The following is a 27,116-nucleotide window of genomic DNA, read 5'->3' on the forward strand; positions in this document are numbered from 1 at the left end:
TCTCATTAGCGTTTCCGCAGAGAGTGATTTCATTATGAACTCAGACAGACACAACTCCCAAGAACAGAGAGTAAGAGGCCTTGTCACAGCTCTACCTCTGGGGCTGGCATGTGGCCCAGGTCTGAGAGATCCCAGCAGCAGGCAAAGGGGAGTAGTCCTGGGCCACCTGGCAGATCGCCAGAGCTGGAGTGGGAGGGGGCACACAGATTTGGGGGCACCCACGGAAGGTGGTATTTATAATATTCTGCCCCACCCCACCCCAAATGATCACTGAACTGTGAGCCCAGGCCCTGGGGTGGTCAGTGCCTGCAATCATGGTCCTCTGTAAGGAGAGGGCCTGGCAGGACCTTTGGGGGTTGAATTCTGGCTCTTCCTCTATCATCTGAGGTTTTCCAGTTCCCTCATCTTGAAAGGGGAACAGTCACTCCTCCTGAACCCTGGGGAGAGTTCAAGGAGCTATCATGCAGGAAGGACCTGGCGTCATGCCCAGCACACAGTAGGCGACCAATTAAGACTCTGTCCTCCCCCACTTCACTCATCTCCACCGAAGCATCTTGCACCTCGTGGGTCTTGTAAACCCTCGTTTAACTGGGTGAGACTCAGCTCTCAGGCCGCCCAGCTGGCAGAGTCTGACTCTCACCCGCCACCTCCTACCTACACAGGATGCCTTTCCAGCGCCCCAGGCACCCTCTGTGTTGACTCAAGAAATTGCACAGAGATGCTCTGTCTTCCAGAAACTTCCCTCATTAAAGTGTATCCTTCCAGCATTCCACTCCCTCAAGGTCTGCTGGAGAGACTAGGAATACTCAGTAAGCCATTTCAAGTCTCCAAGGGCCATAGCCTTGCACTTGACCTAGTCCCTGCAGCATCTGTGTTTTAATCTGCAGGAGGAACAGGGTAGGATTTTACCCACTGTGGAAAAGCAAGAAGAAAGGTGTTTTAGCATAGTGGGGGCAGCAGCTGCCCGTGTTCCTCTGTCTACACCACAAAGACGCCACTTTCTGCACAGGGTATGGTCTGTTAAGACCAGAACTGAGTACTGGGCTCCATTGTACAGATGAGGAAATTGAGACCCAGCCAGGGAATCAACTCACACAAGGGCACAGCTAGGGGATGTGCAGTGCCTTGAGTGGGGATTCAAGCCAGGTCTGTACCCCTCAATGCCTGTGTTGGTCACAGCAATTACTCATGATATGCAGCCCTTCTCAGCATTTTATGTGTGTCCTCTCATTTAATCCTCCAGTGACCTTATAAGAGAAATGTTGTTATTAACCCCACTTCACAGAGTACTCAGCTCAGGGGACATGACTGCTAAGGGGGTGGGGCCAGGCCCCTGATGTGGAGTCCATGGTCTTACATTGATCCCCCAAGGTGGGAAGAAAAAAAAGGTCTAGATCTTGTTCCTAGAAGTTCAAGTTCCATCCCTGCCACTGTGTGTCTTATGTATCCTTGGATGAGACTTACATCCCCTCTGAACTCCCATCTCTTTTTCAGTGAAAACCAAAGAAGGGGCTCTGGAGTCCTCCCAAGCTCATGGAATGACTAATATTCCGTAAACTGGAAATGGGGGGTTAATGTCCTTCCCACCAGACAGCAAACAGATTTGGCTGCACAAGTTTAGATTGTCATGGCTTCTGCAGTTCGAACAGCTTCCCTGCTAGACCCAGGGCATTCCATCCCCAGGAGGAGGAGGGAGAATGGGTATCAGTGAACATGTCGGTCCCTGACCCACCACAGAGCCAGAACCTCCCTGTGCTGGGGATGCCTTGGTGCCTGGGGACCTGAGAACTCAGCTTCATCTGCCATCCAGCAGCCAGTGTGGGTCCCTGCCCAGCACCCTCCCCTCCCTTGAACTTTCTCAGCAGAAGTTACACCACAAGAAGCAGAGCATCTCTGAGGCAGGTGTTAGAAGGTTCATTTCTCTTCATGTGTCTACTTCCGTGGTGGCCCAAGCCAAGCCTCGCCACTCCTGCGAAGCCAATTCCTGACTGCCCGTCAGCCAGAGCCAATTCCTCTGACGTTAAAGTTATAACTGTTAATTTGAATTATTATCATTGTAGCCATTCACTAGACGCTCAGCTCAGCTCCAAAGTAACCTTCCAATCACTTGATGAAGTCGGCTCTAATACCTTCTCCACCTGGCAGCTGGAGGAGTCAAAACTGGAAAAACCCAGCTTTTGAGAGACAAAGTGATGAGCTCAAGGTCACACAGCCAGTAAAGAGGAAAGCCAGGGTTTCAATGCAGCTAAAACTTCAAGGAAGATAACTGGACGTTAGTGTCTTGGGATTGGCGAGGTTGGCAGGAGAGGTGCAGAAGGCTGTGCCCTAGCTGGGGAGAACCCCTCAGGCAAAGAAAGGACAGGAGCCCCAGGGACACTGATGTTCACCCAGAATCTAAAAGAGAAGGAAGGCAAATGGGAGACTAAGTTCCAAACTCCTGGCTCTGAACCAATTTTTTGCCCCAACTCCGTACCCCATACACACTAGCCCTGAGATTCACAGAGTCGGACACGACTGAAGTGACTTAGCAGCAGCAGCAAACTTCTCCCATGAAAGGCCAGGCGGTGAAGATGTTAGCACTCGGGAGCCATATGGTCTGGGTCAAAACAGATTTGATAGCAAAAAGCAACTGTAGTCAATGTGCAAACAAATGGACTAGGTTTCAGTAAAACTTTATTTACAAAATCAGTCCACTGGCTGCATTTGGCCACTGGCTGTAGTTCACCAAGTCCTAGTCTAACAAGCCTTTAATGCTTTTATACAGGGAAGGGGGTGATGGGGGTAACTTCAGACAACAAGTCAGTGGGAGACACAGATTTCAAATGCAAAGTGGGGGGAACTTTCCTGATGCTTCTCAAGCTACACCTAATGAGCTGGAATGTGGGGCTTCTCCTATCATGTCTTGCCTCTCCTGATAGGGTTTGCAGAGTCCTGGGGGCTGAAGAGAGATTTTGGGGTCTCTGAGACCCCAAAGTTCAAATCTTGGCTCTACAAGATTGGTTCACACGCTCCAAGCTGTGTGATCCTGGGCAGATTGCTTAACCTCTCTGTGCCCCCTTTTCTCCAGCAGAGATGGAAGCTGGACCTCTAGGTGTGCTGTGGGGATTATGTTTGTCAAGTGCTTAGCTTAGCACAGTGTGGCACATAGGAGGTACTAAGTGAACCACAGTTGTGGTCATTGTGACCAGTGTGAGTGACTGAGTGGCTGTGTCTCTGGGTCGCAGTAGCTGACAGCCCCCCACCTTGCCCACACTGACTTGCAATGGGTGTCTCCCCAGCTGCACAGGCATCCGGGAAGCTGAGCGATTTGGAACGCCCCCCGGGAGGGCCTCCAGCATCACCCGGGCAGGAAAGGAGGAGAACAGCGGTGGGATCAAGTACAAGGCTGGCCGGGTAGGTCACTCCATGTGTTTCCCTGGGGGTTCCCCAGCCTTTGTGTTGTCTGGGCCCATGTTACCCTTTCCCAGCTCCCCCTGTGGAGCAGTGTTGATGGACCAGGTCACACGCATAGCTGGGAGGAGGGCCGTAGACGCCACCTTCAGGGACCCTCATGATGGTTATTAAGACACACTCAGCCTTGTGGGGCTTTTGACACTGTATCTCAAAGTGCAGGTCTCACCTGCCTGCATAAGACTCACCTAGGCGGCTGCTTAACGTGCAGACTCCAGGACCCACCTGGGCCTCCCGACGCTAGAGCCTCTGGGGTGAAGGGGACCTGCATGCTGCCAGCCTGCCCAGAGGGTTCCAACGCACCCCAAACTCTAAGGGCCACTGCCTTAGATTTGGAACTCCAGTGGCCTGACCAAGAGCAGCGGATGAGCCTCTGGTGCATGAGACCATGAGCATTTGGGCCTCAGAGACAACACAGACTCTTAAACGGAGGTGTGTAGACATAGACAGCAGAAGTGGGTAATTCAAAATTCTTCCATTCATTCAGATGACAGCTTTGGGTACTAAGTACATCCCAGACATGTCCTGAGCATGGGGGATAAGCATGGATAAATGACCATCCTCACCATTAAGATGCTTTCAGTCTAGAATGTACATTCCCGCTTGGGGGTCCTATCACCCCCAAGGTGGTCAGAATTGGTTCTCAGTGGGGAAGATGCAGGAAGTCTTACTGTTTTTATGTGTAAAGCACAGATATACACATGGCACATAAACACGTGCACAGAGGCCCTGTGGTATGAAAATTTCATGGTGGGGATGTGATTAGGGAAAAAATATGTAAAAGGTCATCTTTTTAAGGGGGACAACACTGGAAAAAAAAAGGTTAAGAAACACTGGTCTGGAAAGAAAGGCAGTCCAATAAATAAATAAGTACACAGCGCTGTCACAACTACTCCAGTAGACATCTGTTCAAAATAAGAGAGAAATATTTATTGCAGGTCCAGCACGTCTGATAACAATAGCTACTCTCTGCCAGTGCCTTGAGGCTTCCCATGTGGCTCAGTGGTAAAGAATCCACCTGTCAATGCAGGAGACACAGGCTCGATCCCTGGGTCAGGAATATCCCCTGGGAGAGGAAATGGCAACCCACTCCAGTATTCGTGCCTGGAGAATCCCATGGACAGAGGATCCTGGTGGGCTGCAGTTCATAGGGTTGCAAAGAGTTGGACATGACTGAGCTTGCGTACATGGCATGGCCAGCACCTTGCTGTGTGCTTCCAAGATGGGATTTCTACTCTTTGCAAAAACTCTGAGAGAAAGGAATTACTAGTTCTATTTTGTAGCTGAGAAAACCGAAACTTGGAGAAGGCAGGTGACTTGTCTAAGGTCACACAGCTGGGAAGTGGCAGAGCAGGGATCCAAACCCCAGTCTCTGAGTCACCAAAACCCACACTTTTTCTGCCACATCTAGAATATTTCTTCTTGACCTGGGAATGCAGTCAGACCTCATACCTGCACATTCTCACCTCTCTTCCTGCTGAGGAGGAAGAGAGGAACTTTGATGGATAATCAGAAAGACTATACTTGTCCTTACTCTTGGGAACTAACTGGTTCCTTCAGGTTGGGGACACAACATAAGGTTAACTCACAAAAATTCTCCCTTCAGTCTCCCTGAGCAAGGAGTATTATTACTCATAGAACCACAGAGTGGTTAACCACAGAGTAGTTAGTTAAGTCACTCAGGGACACACAGCAGTTGGAGATACCACATTTCCCAGATCCAAGAACACTCAATTCTTTTTTCTCTTCTTCCTGTCCTTTGTTCTCCTTCCTCTCTTCTCAGCTGCCCCTGGGAAAGATAGGAAGGGGCTTCAGCAACAAAGACCCCGATTTCCATGATGACTATGGCTCTCTTCAAAATGAAGATTGCGGAGACGAGGACTCCCAGGGCAGGCTGGAGCAGTGCCGTCTGGAGGGCTATAATGGCCTGGAGGTCACCAATGTATAAGGAGCAGATGTTCACCAGACCCAACACGGAGAGGCCCAGGGAAGAAGGCCATCCCGGGACCGTCACCACTGTACATAGTCAGTTTGGCCTGAGGATGCTCCTCTGGTCCTCAGAAATCTCGCAGACTGCCGTGACTTTGAATGGGATCCCCACGGAATGAGGGGGCACCAGCCTGCCTGCCTGGAGCAGACTGAAAACTTCCCTGCTCCCTGGAGGAAGACTAGCCCAAAGGACCAATCAGGGTGCCCAGCACCTCCATTATCAAGGCTCTGCCACTGAGTGACTCAGCCACTGAGCAGTCCAAGTGATCCTGGGAGCCTTGAACTAAGCCTCCTGGGTGTAAAGAAGCACAGAGTTCCCCAAGATACCATCCCAAGAGGAGCAGGTAGGACTCTAGCAAGATACACAGAGCCCAGTGGTGGCAATGCCAGGAGCTTGCAAAGCTGGGGGCTCACCATCCTCATGTGGACCCTTCCAGCCAGCCTGCTGGTGGTCTCAGCTCCCACATACATGCCCTCCATGACCGAGAACTTAGCTTCTGACTTGGGTCATTGAATCTCCCTTGGGAGAATGCAAAACAGGAAGGTCATTCAAATCTTAAAAGCCTTGTGTCATGTCAGCGTGGATGTATTGAAGGGCTACCTGGGCCCTCCCCTGGGGAGGGGCTCCACTGGGTGAAAGGGGGCGATGATCCCTGTAGAGGTGGGGCTGAGCAGCAGCCTTCCTAGGAAGTGTGGATACCCCATCATCTGGATGAAGGACATCGTGTCAACAAGACCGGGAATGACTGAGTTCGGTCTGTGACAACTTGTCCCAAGTGTGACAGTAGCGGGGAAATGCCTCTCGTTGTTTACGCAACAGACCTTGTCACCTGGCACGCAGGTGTGCTCCCCAGTGCCCTAACGGAGCTGAGTCTCACCAGGCACTAAGCTGATGGAGGGGACCCCCAGCCTTCTCCTCGACTCTGCTGCTGCTGTGCTGTGTGGCTTATTCCCAGTGGCCTCACCTCTCTGTGCCTCAGCATCTTCATCTACAATATTCTGGTTCCCTCCTGGGGATGTTGTGAGGATTAACACTTGCTAACGTCTGTAACTTTCTATACTCTCTCAGGAGACAGGTGGGAAGTTATGGGATCTGGGATGGGTGTCTCATTTCCCATTTACAGCACAGAATTGATACTGTACTTGTTCTCTCCAACTGTTTTGGTTGGAGCAATGTGCACAAGGAGGGCAAGGCATGTTTAATGTGCAAGCTCTCTAGGGCCCCCATGAGACTGGACCCCCAAAAGAGGAAAATCCCACAGCCCTTGAAAACCAGTTTGATTCCTGTGTTCAGACTTGAATTCATTCACCTCATTACTGAGAAATGATTAGGGGTGGACAGACAGTATTGGGGTTCCACTTACACTTTGGTTATCAATGCACATGATTCATTTGGAACCACAATGCTCGACTTCCAATGAGGCCTTTGGCACCGCCAGTCTATAAAAGGTTCGAATTTCCAGGACTGGAAGCAGGGGTCGGCCTCCAAAAACCATCAAAGCCCCTGGTCTTCAACCCAATGAATGATTTCCCCTCACGGGAAAAGCACAAACCTAGGCCCAGTGAGCTTAAAAATTCCTCCTCCCTGAGGCCGAAGACCATTATAGTCTAAACTTAACAGAAGCACAGCTTTTTAGACAGGCGATGCCCTCTCTGGTCTGAACGTTTGACCTCCTAGGGACACATGTCTGATTCCTGGGCCCAAGGAGTAAGGCTCTGGAACCTGACTTGGCTTTGCTGAGGCTCCAAACCCACTATCTTTATGACATTCAGCCACACACATGGGTTTTGAGCCTGCAGTGCTCACAGCCCAGAGAGGGGAGTAAAACCTCCCTCTAACCTGATGCCACAGGTCACTCCCAGGCCAGCATCCAGGCTGGGTGACTGGGGGCGCCAGGATGTGCCTCTCAGAAAGCAGCAAACCTGAAAGGCAGTGTTTCTCACAAGGTGAGCAGGAGTGGCAGACAGGGAGGTGCCTGAATGTGGGTCTGATTATATGAAACCAGTGCATTGTTCCCCAACTCAATCCCACTGGGGACAAGATGGGCAAGTGGACAATTGGGGGGTCACTGGAAGGAATGGCATTGCCCGAAACATTCTCAGCATTCAGCTTGCAGGCTGGGGCAACAGGGGCAACCTCGGATGCGCCTTTTGGTCCAAATGATGCTCTTGAGTTCACATTCTCACTTGCCCAATTCTCTGTGTCCCTGGCAGTCAGGTGAGCATTTGGAACTGACTTTTCAACATGAGGATGGGTTGGCTGATAAATGAACAAGCTCCACACAGAGTTAAATCAGGAAAGCTCTGTCTGTTGGAAAAATCCTAAATGTCAACTCTGCTACAAGGGCAAGCAAGAAGAGCAGGGCATGTGGACTCGGCAGAGAGGTTCTGGTAGCTGGTTAGCAAAGGCTGGCAGTGTGGCCACCTGTGGAACATTGACTGCCCACATCCTGTCCAAACAGCCTGGGTCATGGTCTTGGTCCTTAAAGGGTAGTGACGTGACACCTGGACCTGGGAACCATATGCATGTGCTTCTCTGAGAGGTGATGTCACCTGTATCCATGGGTGCTGGCCCTTTCCAAAGAGACAGTTGCTGCCAGAGGTTGGGGAAAACCAGGGGCAGAGACACCCCATATTCCTCCTAGTAGCTGGGGGCTGGAGCCATAAGAAGGCTCAGCTTTCCGACCCTGTGCACCCCTGAAAGGCTCCCTTGTCCTTGGCTGAGCAAGGCCTTTCTCCCATAAATCTATCTGTCTCATCATTGCCGTCATTGGACCCCAGGGTGAAGGAGGCAGGCAGACACCACAAGAGTGCCTGGACCAGATGAAGTTGAGGGGAAGGGCTCTCCTCACAGCCCAGCCTGCATGGAGGGGCCTCCATGGAGGCATGGAGGGGCCTCAGAGCAGTGACCCCAAATCTTGAGGTCACTGAACAGGTCTGGGTCCAGCAGAATGGGATGATTTGGCAAGATGTTCCAAGCCTTGCTCTCCCCCTTCCCATCACAGCCCGTATGTTCTGGACACCATCGCTTCTGCTCTGCCCTCCGAGGTTCCAGTGGGCTCCTGGCCGTTGAGTGGCAAGAAAAAGAAGCCCTGTGCAAAATAGCATCTTCTGACACTAACATCCTTCCCAGCAGTTGGCTAATGAGAAGAATTTCCTGAGCCCTAACACCCCCAGGAGTTTTTGGCTGCAGAGGAAACAAGTTGTCCATGAACTAGGATGATGTTCCTGACATTTAATTGCTGGTCATGGCCCGGAATGTCTTCCCAAGAGTGAATTTTTAACACTGTAACAATAAATACTACTTCACAGCACTTCACTGATGAGCTGGCCTTTTCCTCTGTGTGTTCTCATCAGTTTTCTCAACAGTCTCTTTGACGGGGGGTGGGGGGGGGGTTATTAACCCATTTCATAGATGGAGAAACTGAGGCTAAGGTTGAGACGCTTGTCCAGCTCCAAAAAGCTAAGACATTACAGAGTAGGACTCAAACTCAGTCACCCGCCTCCAAATCCTGGACTTGTTCCTCCCCGCTGAGTACCCCTACCCCCACCTTCCAGCATAGGACTTACCTTACCAGGTGGTAGGATTAAAAATGGATGCATTCTGATGCATTCTGTCCTATTGGGAAAGTCTGGTGCCGCCTGTCAGAGTGCTGCCTTATATCCTGGGACCCCACTGTCAGGGGGGAAACAAGTCACCACACCCTTGGTATCATTTGCTTTGCTGTGTCCCTCCTCCAGGGAATTCATATTTCCAGATGATCAGAATAGACTTTTGTTGTGGTCGTTTCAGTGGCTCAGGCTGCTACAACGTAATACCAGTGCCTAGAGGTCTTAAACAACCAACATTCATCCCTCAGGGTTCTAGAGGCTGGGAAGTTCAAGATCCAGGTGCCAGCCAATTCAGCCCGTGGTGAGCACTCTCTTCCTGCTTGGCAGATGGTGGCCTTCTCATTGTGCCCTCACGGACCAGAGTGGGGAGAGAGGATGCAAACTCCCTGATGTCTCATCTTACAAGGGCACTAATCCCAACATGAGGACCCCACCTTCATGACCTGATCACCTCCAGGAAGGCCCCACCTCCTAATACCAACACCTGCAGGTTAGGGTTTATCAATATATAAATTCTGGGAGGATGCATTCAGTCCAGAGCAGTGGTGGAACACACAGGCTTCAGTGTGCACCTGGGAGGGACAGGTGTTTCTGGAATGCAGATGCTGACTCTGGAGGTCTGCAGTGGGGCCTGGGGTTCACATTTCTAATATACTCCCAGGTTGTTCTTTTGGTTCAGAGACACACTCTGGGTATTAAGATCCTAGCTGACAACTGGGCCCTTCTGGCTAAGCCCAAATCACAGGAGGTGGGGGCTGGTCTGAGGGTTCCACCCAGGGGTCCAACTGGCCCTGATGGAGCTCCAACCCAGTGAGCCCAACTGTTTGCTTGTCCCAGGACAGGAGCCCAGCCTGACTCCCCAGCTCATTGCTAAGTTTAGGCAGAGGGTGGACACTCAGGAAATGTGCATTGAACAGGGAGGGTTTGGAAGAGTTAGAAGACACTGTGAGATGGGCCTGGGCACAGCCAGCTTCAGCAGGCTTTCCTTTGCTGTGGTTCTTGCACTATATTTACTGAATCCTCTTGGGTGCCATGGCCTGTTCTTGGTGCTAGGGATACAAGGATAGAACTCATATAATGTAGCGAAGAAAGACAAGAACCTCATCCATGACTGGGGTGACTGATGTCGGATGTGAAAAGTGGTAGGTGTAATGGAGGGGTGGAGGTCCCAGAGGACTTTTGAGCTGAGATATAAGTTTTGAGCAGGAGCCAGCCCTGCAAAGATCTGGGGGAAGAACACCCAGGCAGGCAGTTGTTCAGTCACTCAGTCGTGTCGACTCTTTGCGACCCCGTGGGCTGCAGCACACCAGGCTTCCCTGTCCTTCACGGTGTCCTGGAGTTTGCTCAAAGTCACGTCCTTTGAGTTGAGTGATGTCATCCAACCATCTCATCCTCTGTCACCCCCTTCTGGATGCAGAAAATGTGAATGAAATTCTGCCCAGCCTCTGTCCACACAGAAATTACTGTCCAGCAGGTAAGAGAGTAGTTTTTTCAGTAGTCATGTATGGATGTGAGAGTTGGACCATAAAGAAAGCTGAGCATCAAAGAATTGATGCTTTAGAACTGTGGTGTTGGAGAAGACTCTTGAGAGTCCCTTGGACTGCAAGGAGATACAACCAGTCCATCCTAAAGGAAATCAGTCCTGAATATTCACTGAAAGGACTGATGCTGAAGCTGCAATACTTTGGCCACCTGATGGAAAGAACTGACTCATTTGAAAAGACCCTGATGCTGGGAAAGATTGAAGGCAGGAGGAGAAGGGGATGACAGAGGATGAGATGGTCGGATGGCATCACCAACTCGATGGACATGAGTTTGAGCATGCTCCGGGAATTGGTGATGGACAGGGAAGCCTGGGGTGCTGCAGTCCATGGAGTTGCAAAGAGTCAGACATGACTAAGTGACTTAACTGAAGGAAGAGAGGCATAAATCAAATACTCCTGGGCAGTGTGAAATTGTAACCTTGACCAAGAAAGCCAAGGTAGCTGGTAATCAGAGAGCTTATCTTATGAGGATTTAACGTAGTTGAGAGGAAGTGAGGCCTGGGCTGAAGGGAGTTCAGCAGGTGACGAGGAAAGGGTAGAGGGTTCCAGGCAGCAAGTCAGCATGTGCAGAGGTCCTGTGGGAGGAGCACAGTAAATAGGGCTGAAAAAAAAGGCCCATGTGTGGACTTCCCTGGTGGTCCAGTGGCTAAGACTTCCCACTCCTAATGCAGGGGCCCCAGGTTCAATCCCTGGTCAGGGAACTAGATCACACACGCTACAACTAAGACCTGGCACCACCAAATTTTATAAATATTTAAGTAGATTTCCTTTAAAAAAGGCCCACATGGCTGAAGTGAAGGGAGTGAGGGAGTGAGAGGCTCATCTCCTGAGGGGCTCAAGGGGCATCAGGCAGCAGCAGAGCCTCTGCTGGGTCTCTGTCCACTCCCAGGGCACTTGAGCTGGCTCCTGCCCATCTGTGTCATCCTTGATGCAATTAGGAATGTTCCCTAGTGGCACAATCGGACACAAGCCTCCACCTTCTGCAAAATGGGTCCTTCCTTTCCTTTGCTGTGGTTCTTGGCTAAATTAGGTTCCCTGGTTGCAGAATGATACAATCGCCCAATGGGCACTAGGGCTCCCAGGACACAGATGACTTGGAGGCAACAGAGATGCCAAGTGCCTCTTCTACTGCCCCATGTGGAAACCCAAGACGTCTATTTTAGGCCATAGTGGATGCCAGATGCGCCACTGGTTTCCAAGAGTAAGGAAGGAACCTCGAATGAAACTTGATCGAACCTGAATGAAATGCCCAGCTCCTCTCTATTCATCTGTACCCAGAAGAGTGTCTTCCTGGGATTGACTTCCCATAGCCCAGGCAACCCTAGCATTTAGGGGGTGTACTGATGCATGGCTTCCCAGGTGGCACTAGTGGTAAAGAAGCTGCCTGCCAATGCAGAAGACATACGAGATGTGGGTTTGATCCCTGGGTTGTGAAGATCCCCTGGAGAAGGAAATGGCAACCCACTCCAGTATTCTTGCCTGGGAAATCCCATGGACAGAGGAGCCTGGCGGGCTACAGTCCACAGGGTCGCAGAGTCGGACACAACTGAGTGACTAACACTGACTTTTCTCATCTGACACATAGGGAAACTGAGGTACAGAGACGTTACATAGATTCCCAGAATCCCGAGCTGGCCTGTGGGAGCTGAAATCTTAGCACCGCAGACGGGCTCTCTGCAGAGTCTGCACTGGTACCCACTGCCCTGAGGCTGGCTGGCCACACCCAGCTGTTTACAGTAAGAAATTCCTCAAGCCAGATGTTTGCAGGGCTGAAGAGACTTCCCAAGACTAAGTGGGGGCATTACCAGAAGGCGAGATCCACTCCCTCTGCCTAGCAGAAAATTGCTCTGTAAATTACGGGTTTAAAGGGCAAAGTCAGCTCCTGAGCTCCTGACTTCAAACAAGCTAACAATTTAGGGATCAGAATGGTCTGGTTGAGTGAGTACTTATAATGGCTCATCCTCCTCCCCATTTTATTAAAAAAACAAACAAAACAGGAAACAAGAAAATTAGTGATGGAGTCTGACAGCAGCTGATGTGCCAGTTTGCCTTCTCTTTCAACCACACTGGGAGTTGTAGATGTGGCAGGGACTAATGCCCCCTGCCTCCCTCCACTCCCCCCGCTTTCCTCCCTGCTAGCTTGGCCACAGACACAGGCCGTGTGACCTGGGCCACTTCCTTTCCCTGTTGGGCCTCAGGATATCACGTTCCCCTCTTCTGTTGGCCTTGTGGATTGCTGATCACGTGCCCTCTTGCCCTGCGGCCTCCACCATCAGCCCCGCACCCCGCCTTCGGGGGGAGCAAATGATCCAAGCTGGAACCCGAACCCAGCCCTGCACCCTCCTCCCCCCAGCCATTGCAGATGGCCCCAGGAGTGGGCCCTGAGACCTGAGAAGGGAACATCAGAATCCCTTCCTGGATGGTTTCAGATCATGAGTGGAAGGTTAGCTTTTGCTTTCCTTTTGGATCTTGAGTTATGAAATTGCCCCAGAGTGCGGGCTGCCATGTCCCTCCCACAAGGAGATACCCAAGAGAAGGAGGCCAAACCATAGCCCCATATAAGATGGAGGAGGGAGCAGGGTGGATTGTCATATTCCCTGGATCCCACTGTCTCTGAAGCCAAGTCCACCCCTGCTTCCTGGGGGGTTGGTTAAATGACACCCTCCCCCTCCCTCATGCCTTCCCGATATTAGTTTGCTAGGGTCATCCTAACATCAGGGCTTTTTAAAACCCAGAAATTTAATGTCCCACAGTTCTAGAGTCTAGAAATCCAAGACCGAGGTGTTGGCAGGGTGGGTTTTCTCTGAGGCTCTCTTTGGTTTGTAGACAGTCATCTTCTCCCTGTGTAGCCCCTCTGCGTGTGGGTGTCCTAATCTGTTCTTATAAGGACACCAGTCACATGGATCAGGGTCCACCCTGATCTCATGTAAACTTAATGATCTCATGTAAACTTAATCACCCTTTAAAAGACTCCCATCTCGAGATGGGAGGGAGGTTCAAAAGGGAGGGGATATATGTATACCTTCTTGGCTGGAAAATCCCATGGACGGAGGAGCCTGGTAGGCTGCAGTCCATGGGGTCGCTAAGAGTCGGACACTTACTGAGCGACTTCACTTTCACTTTTCACTTTCATGCATTGGAGAAGGAAATGGCAACCCACTCCAGTGTTCTTGCCTGGAGAATCCCAGGGACGGGGGAGCCTCATGGGCTGCCGCCTATGGGGTCGCACAGAGTCGGACACGACCGAAGCGACTTAGCAGCAGCAGCAGCATGGCTGATTAATGTTGAGGTTTGACAGAAAACAACAAAATTCTGTAAAGCAATTATCCTTCAATTAAAAAAAAAAAAAAAGAAAAAAAAAGACTCACATTTCCAAATACAGTCATATCCTGAGGTACGGGGTTTAGGATTTCAACATATGAATTTGGGGGGCACACAATTTAGTCCATGACAGTCCCATACAGGCCCACTGCCACCTGCTTAAATCGACTGGAATTGGGTTTCAATCTCTAGACCCTAAAAGAGACCCCTCCACCCACCGGGCTTCACCCCAAAGCAATCCCTGACCTTTTTCCCACCCACTACTTTCCAGACTCCTACACACATATGCTCACATGCATGCAGACACACACCCTCCCCCTGCATTTCAAGCATTCTGTCTGCATTACACAGAATAATGGAAAGATGAAATAATCTTTAAATTCTTTTTTTTTTTTAACTGACCCACTCTTCCTAGCTAGAGATGCCCTCCCTTGAGCTTGTGATGTTGCAAAGTCAGAGGCCGAACTGCATTTGTGGAGGATATGCCTTTGTTGTCCTGTGTCTCCTTGTTGCCACCCACTGGACACCCCAAGGGATGTCACCCCACTTTCCACTTCTTGATGGGTCTCTGCTCTGTTCAGCAGGGTCTCTCCAGAGCCACTCAGCTCTGGCTCAGCACAGAGGTCAGTCTGGAGCCAAGAGGGCAGAGATAGCGTTGCCCTGGCAACACTGAGCCTGAGATCCCCTGGAGCCTTGCGCTCCAGGCAGATGGCATCGTCTGAAGTAGATGGTGGACCCAATAAGGTCTCTGACCTCAAAAAATGGACAAAAAGGAACTTCCCTGGTGGTCCAGTGGCTAAAACTCAGCGCTACCAATGCAGGGGACACAGGTTCCATCCCTGGCCAGGGAATTAGAGCCCACACATCACAACTAAGAATCCACATGCCAAAGCTAAAAAAGATCCCGCATGCTGCAAGGAAGACTGAAGATCCACGTGCCACAGCTAAGACCCGGGACAGCCAAATAAGTAAATATTTTTAAAAAATAATGTTTAAAAACGTGGACATAAAAGAAACAACATGAAAGCAGGGTCTGTGAGGAAAACAAACAATCCAGGAAGGGGAGAAACTTGCACGAGATGCCCGCTAGGTGGGCAGGGGGCCAAGCAGGCAGGTTCATCGGCACCTTCGTACTCCGGAACTGTCCAGGGTTGTGGTTTTGCAGGCATTTAACCGAATGAACTCCAGCACTGAGGGGGTCAGCAGTGCCAGGCTGACTTGCTAAAGATGGTCCCCCTTTCACAGATGCAGCCCCTTGGGTATGTGGAATCATGGGGTGCAGTGTACATTCATGGGAAAGCAGCCAGGAGCATCACCGAGGTCCACCTCCAAACCCGAGCGGACAGGTCCTCTGAGGCCAGGTTACCCAACACCACTCGGACTGTGCCTGCCACACCCTCAGACCAGCTCTACATTAGTGATGTCACGTCTTACCAAGCACCCCAGACAGGGGTGAGGAGGGCTTCAAAACAACAGAAATATGTTTCTCCGAGTTCTGAAGGCTGGAAATGTAAGATCAGGGTGGTGATGCAGCCAGGCTCTGGTGTGAGCCCTCTTCCAGGTGGAAGACAAGTGTCTTCTCATTGAGTCCTTGTCAGGCAGAAGGGGCGAGGGAGCTCTCTGGGGTCTCTTTTATAATGAGGGCACTAATCCCATTCATGAAGGCTCCACCCCCATGACCTAATCATCTCCCAAAGGCCCCACTGCCAAATACCAAGACACTGGGATTAGGCTGGGGGTGCAAACATTCAGTCTGTAACATATAAATATGTATTTTAAATATGGCTCAGGCCCCACATTGCTACTTATCTCTGTGAAACCACAGCCCTGGGATTTTTTTTTTTAAGATTTTTTTCATTTAGATCATTTATAAAGACTTTATTGAATTTGTTACAATATTGCTTCTGTTTTATGTTTTGGTTTTTTGGCCTCGAGGTATTTGGGATCTTATCTCCACGACCAGGGATTGAACCCACACTCCCTGCATTGGAAGACAAAGTCTTAACCACTGAACCAGCAGGGAAGTCCTGCCCTGGGATGTTGACTTTATTTTTTCTAATATATCAACATACATACATGTACACATGTACATACAATGTATACGTTCCTATATGTAACAAGCGTGCCATAACTATGTAAATGGCTGTCACAACAAATGTTTGCCTGTGTTTCCCCCATGGTTAGATCACACTCCATGAGGGGTACAGGTGAGGCACTGGGAACCACTCATGTTCTACTGCACAAGAGTTCTCACTCAGCGACTGAAGATTTCCGTGACAGCAACCTGGTGATTATTATGCACACCCCCATTTTGCTCCCCAAGACCTCTGCCTCCCAGATACAGACCCCCAAGCCTTCCCCTTGGTTCTTCCTCAAGGTCTCCTCTCCTCTCACTTCCATCTCCTCCTCTTCTGGACATCCCTTTCATAAATATGTCACTGAAATGAAACTCCCAACAGATCTAAGCCATCTGTCCAGTAGACTGTTAACACAGGGCCCATTTCCTAAGGGCCAAGTGGAACTAATGGTAAAGAACCCGCCTGCCAATGCAGGAGACTTAAGAGACACAAGTTGGATGCCTGAGTTGGAAAGATACCCTGGAGGAGGGCATGGCAACCCACTCCAGTGTTCTTGCCTGGAGAATCCCATGGACAGAGAGCCTGTAGGTCTCTAGTCCATAGAGTCGCATAGAGTCAGACACCACTGAAGTGACTTAGCACATACACAGGCCCTGTGCTAAGTGCTCTGTACATTATTTATCGTATCAAGTCTTCCAACAAATGACAGACAAGACATTGGCCTAAGGTCACAAAAGCAGCAACAGTAAAAGTAGGACACGAACCTAGATGCTTTCAACTACTATATTATATCCTTGTTTAATCTAGATGGTATGTTTCTAATAACATGGCTGAATAGAACATTGGGGGGTTTGGGGTTTTTTTTTTTCTTTTTTTAAGGTCCACATCCCACAGTTGGCTCACTTATCTTATGAGCTGCTGAATCAGTGGTGTTCAAGTCAAGTTGTCACTGGAAAAGTCTGGTTAAGAATTCAGATTCCGAGGACTTATTCCAAACCTAGTAATTTAGAATTTAGAGGTAGGGCTTGGGGATCTATACTCCAAAGCTAAATGGCAAGTTTTCTGATGGAGGTGTGGAGTGGGGCTCGAGCAGATGTATTTTTCAAAACCTCTTTGTGTGATTCTGTGGCACCGCCAGAAGTTGGGACCACTGCCCTGGGTTAAAAGCCAGGGTAGATGCTGGGCTTCCCTGGTTCGGTTCGGTTCAGTTCAGTTCAGTCGCTCAGCCGTGTCCTACTTCTTTGCGACCCCATGAACCGCAGCACGCCAGGCCTCCCTGGTGGTACATTGGTAAAGAATTTACCTGCCAATGCAGGAGACACAGGCTCGATTTCTGGGTCAGAAAGATCCCCTGGAGGAGGAAATGGCAATCCATTCCAGTATTGCCTGGAGAATCCCATGGACAGAGCAGCCTGGCAGGCTATATACAGTCTGTGGTGCCGTAAAGAGTCGACTGAGCCAGAGATAGTGTTTGGGCCATTATGACCTGCAGTCCCACAACTCGCCACCAGATGGCAAGATGATACACTCCTCACCACAGCCCCGCCCAAACCAGGAAAGAGCAAACCAGCACAGACTGCCCAGCAATCCAGGCCCAACAAGCCAGCTGCAGGGGGATCCCTGCCCCCTCCTGCAGCCCGAAAAGGTCCGCTCTTCTTTCCACACAGAAGACAAGGAACACATCTTCAGTGGGATAAGCAAAATTTGGAAGCTGGCCTCAGGATAAATTTGCCACCTGTTGATCCACCCAGATCCGCTCCCACCCAGGAGACCACCACCACCCTCCCCCCGCCCCCACTCCCCAGCAGAAGTACAGCTGCAGTAAGGGGCCAATGCCAACCAGGAGGCCTGCCTCTGTGATGCAACTTCAACAGGAGGCACCAGCTGTTTCCCTTCTCCGAGAAAGTCCCAGGTGGGTGGCCTCCAGGAGCAGGACACAGTGGTGAACATGTGGGGAGCAGCCATCCATTGTTCCCAGGGTGAGAGGGATAAAAACAGCCTCTGGCGACTGTGTGAGCAGCCTGGAGGGAATTAGACACACGGCTGTGGTGCCTGAGGAATGTCCATAAACTTCACCTTGTCCAGCACCTGCCTCCTCCTCATGTTCCTGCAGAATGAATAGGCCTTCCTCCTGGCCTCTGGGTGTGCCAAGGAGGACCTCTCCCTCTTGGGTGCCAGGATGCCACAGGGACAATCAGGCAGCTGTGTATGGGGTGTGGGGTGTGGGGAGGGAGACACCTCGGGACAAATGAAGACAGGACTGTGGAAGGACTATAGGAGAATTTATGGCCCCCAAACCTCCTAATCCCTAGAACATGTGACTGTGTTACCTTATGTGACAAATAAGGAATCAAGATTGCTGGTGGAACCGATTGCTAATCAGGAAACCTTAAAACTGGGAGATTATCCTATTTTAGGATTGTCCAGTTGGACCCACTGTAATCCTGTGGGGCCTTAAAAGATGATGAGAGAGACAGAAAAGGAGAGCTGACGCATTGGAAAAGACCCTGATACTGGGAAAGACTGAGGGCTAGAGAAGGGGCAACAGAGGATAAGATGGTTGGATGGCATCACTGACTCAATGGACATGAATTTGAGCAAACTCCAGGAGATAGTGAAAGACAGCCTGGTGTGCTTCAGTTCTTGGGGTTGCGAAGAGTCAGACACAACTTAGCGACTGAACAACAACAAAGACCCATGTCAGACTTCTGCCCTACAGAACTCTGAGTGTGTTAGTCACTCAGTCGTGTCCAACTCTTTGTGACCCCATGGACTGGAGCCCACCAGGCTCTTCTGTCCATGAAGTTCTCTAGGCAAGAATACTGGAGTGGGTTGCCATTCCCTTTTCCAGGGATCTTCCCAACTTGGGGATTGAACCTGTGTGTCCTGTATTACAGGCAGATTCTTTATTGACTGAGCCACCAGAGAAGAACTCTAAAATGATGCATTTTAGTTGTTTAAACTGCTAAATTTGGGAACTGATACACCAGCCCTAGGAATCTAGTACACTGAGCAAGGCAGCATACCACAGTGGATCACACTTGATTCACATTTCAGGCAAGTGGGGCAGGTGAAACGGCCTCCAGTTTACAGATGAGGTGCAGTGAGGTTGAGAACTGTGCTAGTTTTACATCACAGATAAAGAGGAAAAGCTGGCATCAAACTGTTTCTGCCTCACTCCAAGCCTGTGTTCTTTCTAATGCACCTGATCTCAAATCGATGCCCAGGTGCAGCAGGCAGCTCCTATAATGGCTCCAATGGCCCCACTTCCTGGTGTTCATGCTCTCATCAAATCCCCTTCCCAGGAGACTTCCTGGTGTTCATGCTCTCATCAAATCCCCTTCCCAGGAGACTTCCTGGTGTTCATGCTCTCATCAAATCCCCTTCCCAGGAGACTTCCTGGTGTTCATGCTCTCATCAAATCCCCTTCCCAGGAGACTTTCTGGTGTTCATGCTCTCATCAAATCCCCTTCCCAGGAGAGTGCCTTGCTTCTAAGAATATCGTTGTTGTTCAGTCACTCAGTCATGTCCAACTCTTTGCGACCCCATGGACTGTAGCACACCAGGCTCCTCTGTCCTTCACTAACTCCCAGTGTTTGCTCAAATTCATGTCCATTGAGTTGGTGATGCTATCTAACCATCTCATCCAGCAAAAAGGATGGGATGTCACTCCTGAGGCTAGGTTATAGAAGACTGAACTCACTCACTCTCCACCTCTCTTCTCATTCTCTGTCCCTTCTTTGCTCTCATCGACGATGCCACCTGCCAAGTTGTCAGCTGAGCTACAGACAGACTCATATGGCAAGGAACTGAGTTCAGTCTCAGACCAACAGCCAGCAGGGACCTGAATCCTACCAATGAATGAGCCTGGAGATGGCTCTTGCCTCATGGAGACCTGAGCTGAAGCGGCCTCAGCTGGCGCCTTCATTGCAGCCTGTGAGTGAACTTGAGCCAATGTCCCCCAGCTAAGCCGCACCTGGATCCTGACCCTTAGAAACTATGAGATAGTGACTGCTGTTTTTCCCAGAACCACCAAGTTTGGAGAAACTTCGTTACACAGCAGTAGATAACTAATACACCAAGGGAATAATGATTTACAGGAACACAGCACTTCCTTTCCAAAATGTACTTAAAAGTTTGATAAAAACTGATAAATGGCATCTAATTGGTGTGTGTGTGTGTGGGTGCTCAGTCACTCAGTCGTGTCTGACTCTTTGCAGCCCCGTGGACTGTAGCTTGCCAGGCTCCACTCTCCTTGGAATTTTCCAGGCAAGAATACTGGAGCAGGTTGCCATTTCCTACTCCAACTGGTAGCTAACAGAAATTTATTATTATTATTTAACACCAAAAACATTTTGTATTGAAGTATAGCCAATTAACAATGTTGTGAGCATTTCAGGTGAACAGTGAAGGGACTCAGCCATACACATACGTGTTTCCATTCTCCCCAAACCACCCCTCCCATCCAGACTGGCACATAACATTGAGCAGAGTTCCGTGTGCTGTACAATAGGTTTTTGTTGGTTATCCATCTTAAATAGAGCAGCGTGTACATGACCTTCCCAAAGTCCTCAACTGTCGCTTTTCCCAGGCAATCATGAGTTTGTTTTCTAAGTCTGTGAGTCTCTTTCTGTTTTGTGTAGCTAAGTCCATTTGTGTCATTTAACAGAAATTAAAAACAATAGCTCATCTTATATAGTGCTTACTAGGTGCCAGGCACTTTTCTAAGTTCTTTAAATATAATAAAATTCATTCAGTCCTCACAGCATACCCACAAGCAAGTATTCTTAGTATCACATTTTACAGATGAAGAAACTGAGGCATGGAAAAGTTAGTTTGTACTGTATATATTAAAGCAAATGTGAGCGCATTGCCATTCAGATCATCATTATTGTGAAAATGTTAAAACAGACGTTGTGAAAGAATTCGATAACAAGCATAGGTATACTTGTCATCTGGATTGTACTATTTACCTTTTTTCTATACTTTCTCTATCACATATCTATCTCTTATGCCTGTACCAATCCATCAATACATCTGATTTTTTAAAATTAATTCATTTATTTGGCTGTGCTGGGTCTTAGTTGCGGCCTGTGGGGGTCTAATTCCCCTGACCGGTGCTCAAACTTGGGCCCCCTGCACTGGGAGCGCAGAGTCTTAGCCACAAGACCATCAGGGAAGTCTCGATATTTTATGCACTCAAATGTGAGTGTCTAATTGAGAAGACTGTAAAAGTTGCATGAATCTGTTTAAGATAAACCGCAGTATTGCACAGCAAGTCTGTGCCTGCCAGGCTGTGGCTCCAGCTCTGCCCCTTGTCCCGGGGGCACCCATCCTTCTCTGGGCCCCGCCTTGTTCCTGGCAGGGCAGAGTCTGAGACATGGCATCACACGGAGCCTGGGGTTTCCAGCCACAAGTGAGCTGGTGTGCCTGTGCGAAAATGTTGCCCAGGACAGAGGCCACCAACCCTCACAGCGCAAGGCTGGGGACACAAGCACCCCAGGCTTGAAACACAGGGACATTCGAGGGAGCCTGGGGCAGGTCGCAGAGCTCCAGGCTAACATCTCAGCACCTGACCCGAGAAAACCCGCACACCATGCTGCATGCCCTGTGTTTAATGTTAAAGAGGCATCCTCCTCCCTCAGGAAAGACTGGCCAACATCTGTCAGTCACTTCCGTCATGCCAGGCACTGTGATGGGCACTGGCCTTTCATCGAGAGAATAAGAGTGACCTGGCTGCTGCCCTCATGGAGCTGACAATGGAGGCAACAGGTAACAAAGGTTTTAATCTTCCTCAAGCTTTCAAATTTATTATTTTAAAAAAATTGTTATTGGAGTATAGTTAGTTTACAACATTGTATTAGCTTCAGGTGTGCAGTGAATCGGCTGTACATACACATATATGCACTCTTTCTTAGAATCTTTGCCCACGTAGGTCATTACAGAGTGTTGGGTAGAGTTCCCTGTGCTCTACAGTAGGTCCTTATTGGTTATCTATTTTATAGTTATGTTTTCTATGTAGTCATGTATCTAAGTCACTCCTAATCTCCCAATTCATCCAAATGACATTTGGGATAAATGTCACCAAGGCACAACCCAGCAGGTTTGAACTCCACCTTTCAAAAAGGAAAAAATATTTTCCATTCTTTTCTTGATTTCTGCCCCGAACTCTTGCCAGGTGAACCACTTGCAAATGATGGTCGGGAGCGCAGTTAGCAGTGACGGGTCCCAAGGCTATGCAGGCACAGAGATCATTTTCCCTGCCCCAGCCGGGCATATGCAGCCGCTGGAGCACATCCTCTGAATTGCAACTTCTGGTTGTAGGTCTGATTCTGACGGAAATGAGACTCTCCTTAGAGGATTTGTGGCAACTAAGACCCTGCCCATGAGCCTGCCTGCCTGCCTTCAAATATCCGTGCAGCCTCTTACCAACTGTGAGACCCTGGACATGTATGTTACCTCTCTGGGCCTCAGTCTGCTCATCTGTAAAATGGGGTGGCAATAACCCTTCCTTCCTGGGTTGTCATGAGGATGAAATGGCAAGGGACCCATAGGCCCTGGGACACGGTCTCCCCCAGGTGGTTGTTAAGGTCTATCAGTTACAGATCTTGTAATTTTTCTTCTCACCCTTGTACTGTTGTCCGAGTGAGCCCTTGTAACCAGCTGGGAGATTCCTGCCTCTGGGGCTATGGGGGTCATCTCCAGGCTGAGGCCAAAGAGCTGGAGCAAGGTGAAAACAAGATGCTATTCTCTGAGCCCCTCAGGAAGGACTGTGACGAGAGGAGGTGGGATGCAGGTCGACTGGGAGGAGCAGGGCCTGGGAGGCGGCCCTGGGGTGGCCCTGCCAACACTCCTCACCTAGGCCTCCTGCCCTGTCTTCAGCACATCTGTGCTCCTGGCTCCTCTCCAGCTGCACCCTGAGCCTCTGAGCCCCTCAGCCGAAGTGGCCTTGTCAGGGAGCCGCTGCAGGCATAGAACCAATGCTCTTCAGGAATCTTCCAGAATCATCCAACACAGGAAGACCCCTCACCAGCCAAAGCAGCAGAGGGTCCTGGGACCAGCTCTTTGTCTCTTGTCTGGGCCAGCCCCGGGACGTGGGAGATGGCTAGTGGGGCCCCTGCCTTTCTCATGGACAGTGGGGCATGTGGTCTGACAAGCTGACATCACAGGTGAGGGGATTGAGGTCCACAGAGGAGACATGGCTTGGCCAAGGTCACACAGCTTGCACGAGTCAAAGCCAGGTATTAAAAAAAAAAAAAAAAAAAAGCCAGGACTAGAATGAAAACTTTGGTCCTTACTCTTCTTAGTCCTGGCAGAGAGAACAGCTCTACAATCATCACTTAAGGAAGAAATCCCTAAAGCAGTGGTGGTCACACTGTGCTCCACAGAACCCCAGAGGGCTCTGAGGAAACCCACAAGCACAGCTAGGAACATGCGATCCACAACTCACCCGACCAGGAGGTACTTTTAGACAGTCCATGGAGGCTCAGTGACAGCTGAAAGGGGATGGGATTCAGCACCCAGGGACCTGCCTTCACCCCTTACCTCCTGCATGGCCTTGACGTAGAGGAGAACCCAAGCTCAGTTGCCTCATCTGGAAGGCATTTAAGAATAGTCGTATCTTTCTCTCCCTGGGTTGTGGGGGGATGAGCTCACCTAAAGGAGAATTATGAGCAGCAAAGCCTTTAAATCCCAGCATAAAATAATCACAGCTGAGTTCACCGTGTACCCACCCATGCACTAGAGTTCAGAGTGGGGAGTGGTTCTAGCTGAGAAGGGGGCAGATGGAGGCAGAGGAATAGTTTGGAATTCTATTTGGAATGAAAGTAGGTCACGCTGTGATGAGGCTTCCCGGGTGGCTCAGTGGTACAGAATCCACCTGCCAATGCAGGATACGTGGGTTTGATCCCTGGGTCAGGAATATCCCCTGGAGGAGGAAATGACAACCCACTCCAGTATTCTTGCTTGGGAAATCCCACAGACAGAGAAGCTACAGTCCATGGGGTCACATAGAGTCAGACATGACTGAGCACGCATGCACACACACATACTATGACACACACATCCATTCATCAAATGCTTATCAGATGTCCTTCTCTGGGTGGGATCTCAAGCTTGTCATGGGCAATAAGGAAACCCATGGGATGCAGTCCCTCCCTGCTCAAGGAGTTTATGTTCTACCAGAGAAAGACCTGTGGGCAAATCAATTCCCTGGAGAGTAATGGACACTCTCCTAGGGCCCCAAGGCTCAGAAAAGGACAAAAAAAGAGAGATGCCCTGGCCTTCTGGGGCTCGCCAGTGTGCCTCATATGCATGTCTGGGATGACAGAACAGCTGTTTTCTTTAACCAGAATTTGAGAAACATACAGGCAAGAGGAGAGGGGTGTCAGGGCCAAGTAGAAAGGGCCATGCACTGGTGGTCAGAGCAGGTAAGTTCAAGTCCAGCACCGCCTCTGATCGGCTGGGTGACCCTGAGCACAGGAGCTGCAGCCTTTGCTGGCCTCAGCTTTTCACCCAGAAATGAGAGCATCTGGACAATGCAGCCCTTCCAGCCCCGACTATGGGGATTCAAGAAAAGATGGTGTTGTTACAATTAGGACGCTCGGCCAAATGGACTCGATGGCTCAGCTGGACTGCATTCCTTAGGGAGACAGTGGTGGTGGGGGTGAGGGGCAGCCCCTCCCTCAGCTCTCTGCCTTTGTCCCAGAGGTGTCCTCTGCCCCGCACAAGCTCATCCCCAACATCTCCTTGTAGCTCTTCTTGAGAAGCGGTGGCCCCGTAATTAATGTTTATAACACACAGCACGTGGGGCTGCCAGGTTACTTAGCACAGTCAGGAGTGGGCAGAAATGACCTGCATGTGGTTGCCACCTTGGGTTCAGCTGAGGGTAAACAGTTGGGCTGCAGATTGTGGGCCCCGTTATGCATGTCAGCCACGAGGGATGGTCATTATCAGGATGGTACCCCTCCCTGCCACCTGATAAATGTGCTTGTCACACACAACTCATTTGCTGTTCTAATATTATCCTAGTTTGGGAAATAAAATGGACGCGAAGACAGAACATGGAAAAACAAAAAAGATAAACGCATTATATGCCCAAAACTTATGGATTAGGAAAGAGATGTAGATGTTTTTCTAATGACACAGATTCTATTAACTCTGAATCAGTATTTTTTTTCCTACCTAAAATGTTAGATGAGTTATGTAAGTGATAAGTGATACCTGTTATTCCATTTCAGCACTTTCTACAATTATTCATAGGACTTGAATAGATCTTTGTGAGCTAGCTTAGAAAATCACCTTGGTTTTAATAACATGGTTGCTGTAAGAAAATAAATTTGATTCCCAGTCACCCACCTATCAAGGAATCTTTGGAATAGAACTAGCTCCCATAAAACTTTCTTGGATATTACAATCAAGAGAATTCAGTGTACAGTTGTGACTAGTATCATTGGGTGAATAAGGACAGAATAACTTTTCCTCCCTCAGGTAGCCGTTCTGTTAAAGAAGGTCCACATCTGGGAGAGGAGAAATAATTCTCACGTCAATGCAGAGGCAAAGTCTAATTTAAAACCTTCCAGGGAAGACGCTGTTAGTTTCATAGGAACGTGAGACTATCAAATAGTTAAACTGGGGTCCTTCTACAGGGGGTTACGGCAATTTCAAAGATTCACAGATGCATAAAAGAGAACTTGGATCTGGTTCGCACTGCAGAATGGTAAAACAGTGCCTGTGATATTCATTCACACAGCCTTCAGGTGGCCCGCAGGTGTGCCCAGCCGCTCGCCTCTGCCCAGGAGCAAGCAGCCTTCTCTGTCGACTCCAGGGTGCCAAGCTATGATGGAAAGCAGGGGACCCTCAAGCCAAAATAAGCATAGGAAATGCCTGGCTGGTTGTTAGACCTGCAGATGCCTAACTCGAGACACACTGAAGTAACCGAGTGGTTCTTAGTCCTGGAGGCTAGGTGCAGGAGAAACACCTGGAGAGGTTTTTATTTTAACCCTAATATTAGGGTCCCAAACTCACAGATTCTCAATTGGTCTGCGGTGGGGCCCATAGTTACTCTTTAAAAGATGATCAAAACATCCAGTCAGAGTTGGACACCACTGATTTTTCAATCCAAACTCCCTCTCAATGTAAGAGTTTCCTAAGACGCCTTCACAGGTATATGTAGCCGAGTTCCCAGACATCCTGCCTCTTTCTTGCCACTGAGACCAGATTAAGTCCTCTGTAAATGCTGGCTGCTATTGTTATCATCATTGTTTGGTCATAGCTGCAAGTTCAACCCACCTGGCCCCATATCCCAGGTGCCATGACCCTGTGGTTTGGATGGAACATGGGAGCTAGGCTAAGCCAATCAGAATATTGTTCCATTCTCCTACCTGCACTCCCCCCATCCACTCCCAGTGACTGGTTCAGCAATGAGCATCTGGCCCAATCAAAGCGAAAAAGATTTATATTGACACTGTTGGCCAAGAGAATCTCTCTTTCTCCCCCTTGTACCTGGGAAGATGTCAGCCCTAGAGCAACCAGGGACACCATGATGAAAGAGAGATAAAGGCAACACAGAAAGCAGGAGAGCTAAGAGACGGAGACCTTATCTAGATGATGTCATTTATGCCCTGGATCCAGCCATACCGGAAGCAGGTTATAGTCACAGACTTTACCTTTCATTTTCTGTTTAAGTCATTTTGTGATTGGTTTTCTAAGACTTGAAATGACATAGATATCCTATTGCATTACCTAACATCCCAGCTCACTCACCGGACCATTCCCAGACTGGTATCAGCCTAGAAGGGGGCTTCTGCCCCTGAGCCTCCTATTGGTGAATAAAGCATTTCTACATGATTACAAGCATCTCAGGTGCTAACTACCTGCCAAGCTACACTTCTTCTCCATTGCTGTGCTCAGCTCACATGTCAGGACACCTCTGGGTCATCTTGAATTATGATGATCAATTGTTCCAACCTGCCCAGCACTAAGGGAGGGTCCCAGGATACAGGACTTGAAGTGCTAAAACTGGGGAAGTCCCAGACAAATCAAGGAGGGTTGGCCACCTAATTTGTATTGGACAGAAACTGCTGGGGCCACTGGATGTTGGGCTCTAACAGCTGCCAACACA

General features: G+C 49.6%; 1 protein-coding gene across 4 annotated transcripts in view; it reads left to right on the forward strand.

Annotated features, from left to right (window-relative positions):
* Positions 1-8,747, forward strand: part of KAZN (kazrin, periplakin interacting protein) — a 1,366,410-nt gene extending 1,357,663 nt beyond the window's left edge. For all 4 annotated transcript variants that reach the window (XM_025287229.3, XM_044942850.1, XM_025287231.2 and 1 more), the window contains 2 exons: positions 3,279-3,393; positions 5,234-8,747. In XM_025287229.3, the coding sequence (XP_025143014.2) occupies positions 3,279-3,393; positions 5,234-5,398 (280 nt within the window). In that variant the 3' untranslated portion in view covers positions 5,399-8,747. The remainder of the gene's footprint in view (positions 1-3,278; positions 3,394-5,233) is intronic.
* Positions 8,748-27,116: the final 18,369 nt, after the last annotated feature.

The sequence above is a fragment of the Bubalus bubalis genome, chromosome 5, assembly GCF_019923935.1.
Source record: "Bubalus bubalis isolate 160015118507 breed Murrah chromosome 5, NDDB_SH_1, whole genome shotgun sequence".
NCBI lineage: Eukaryota > Metazoa > Chordata > Mammalia > Artiodactyla > Bovidae > Bubalus > Bubalus bubalis.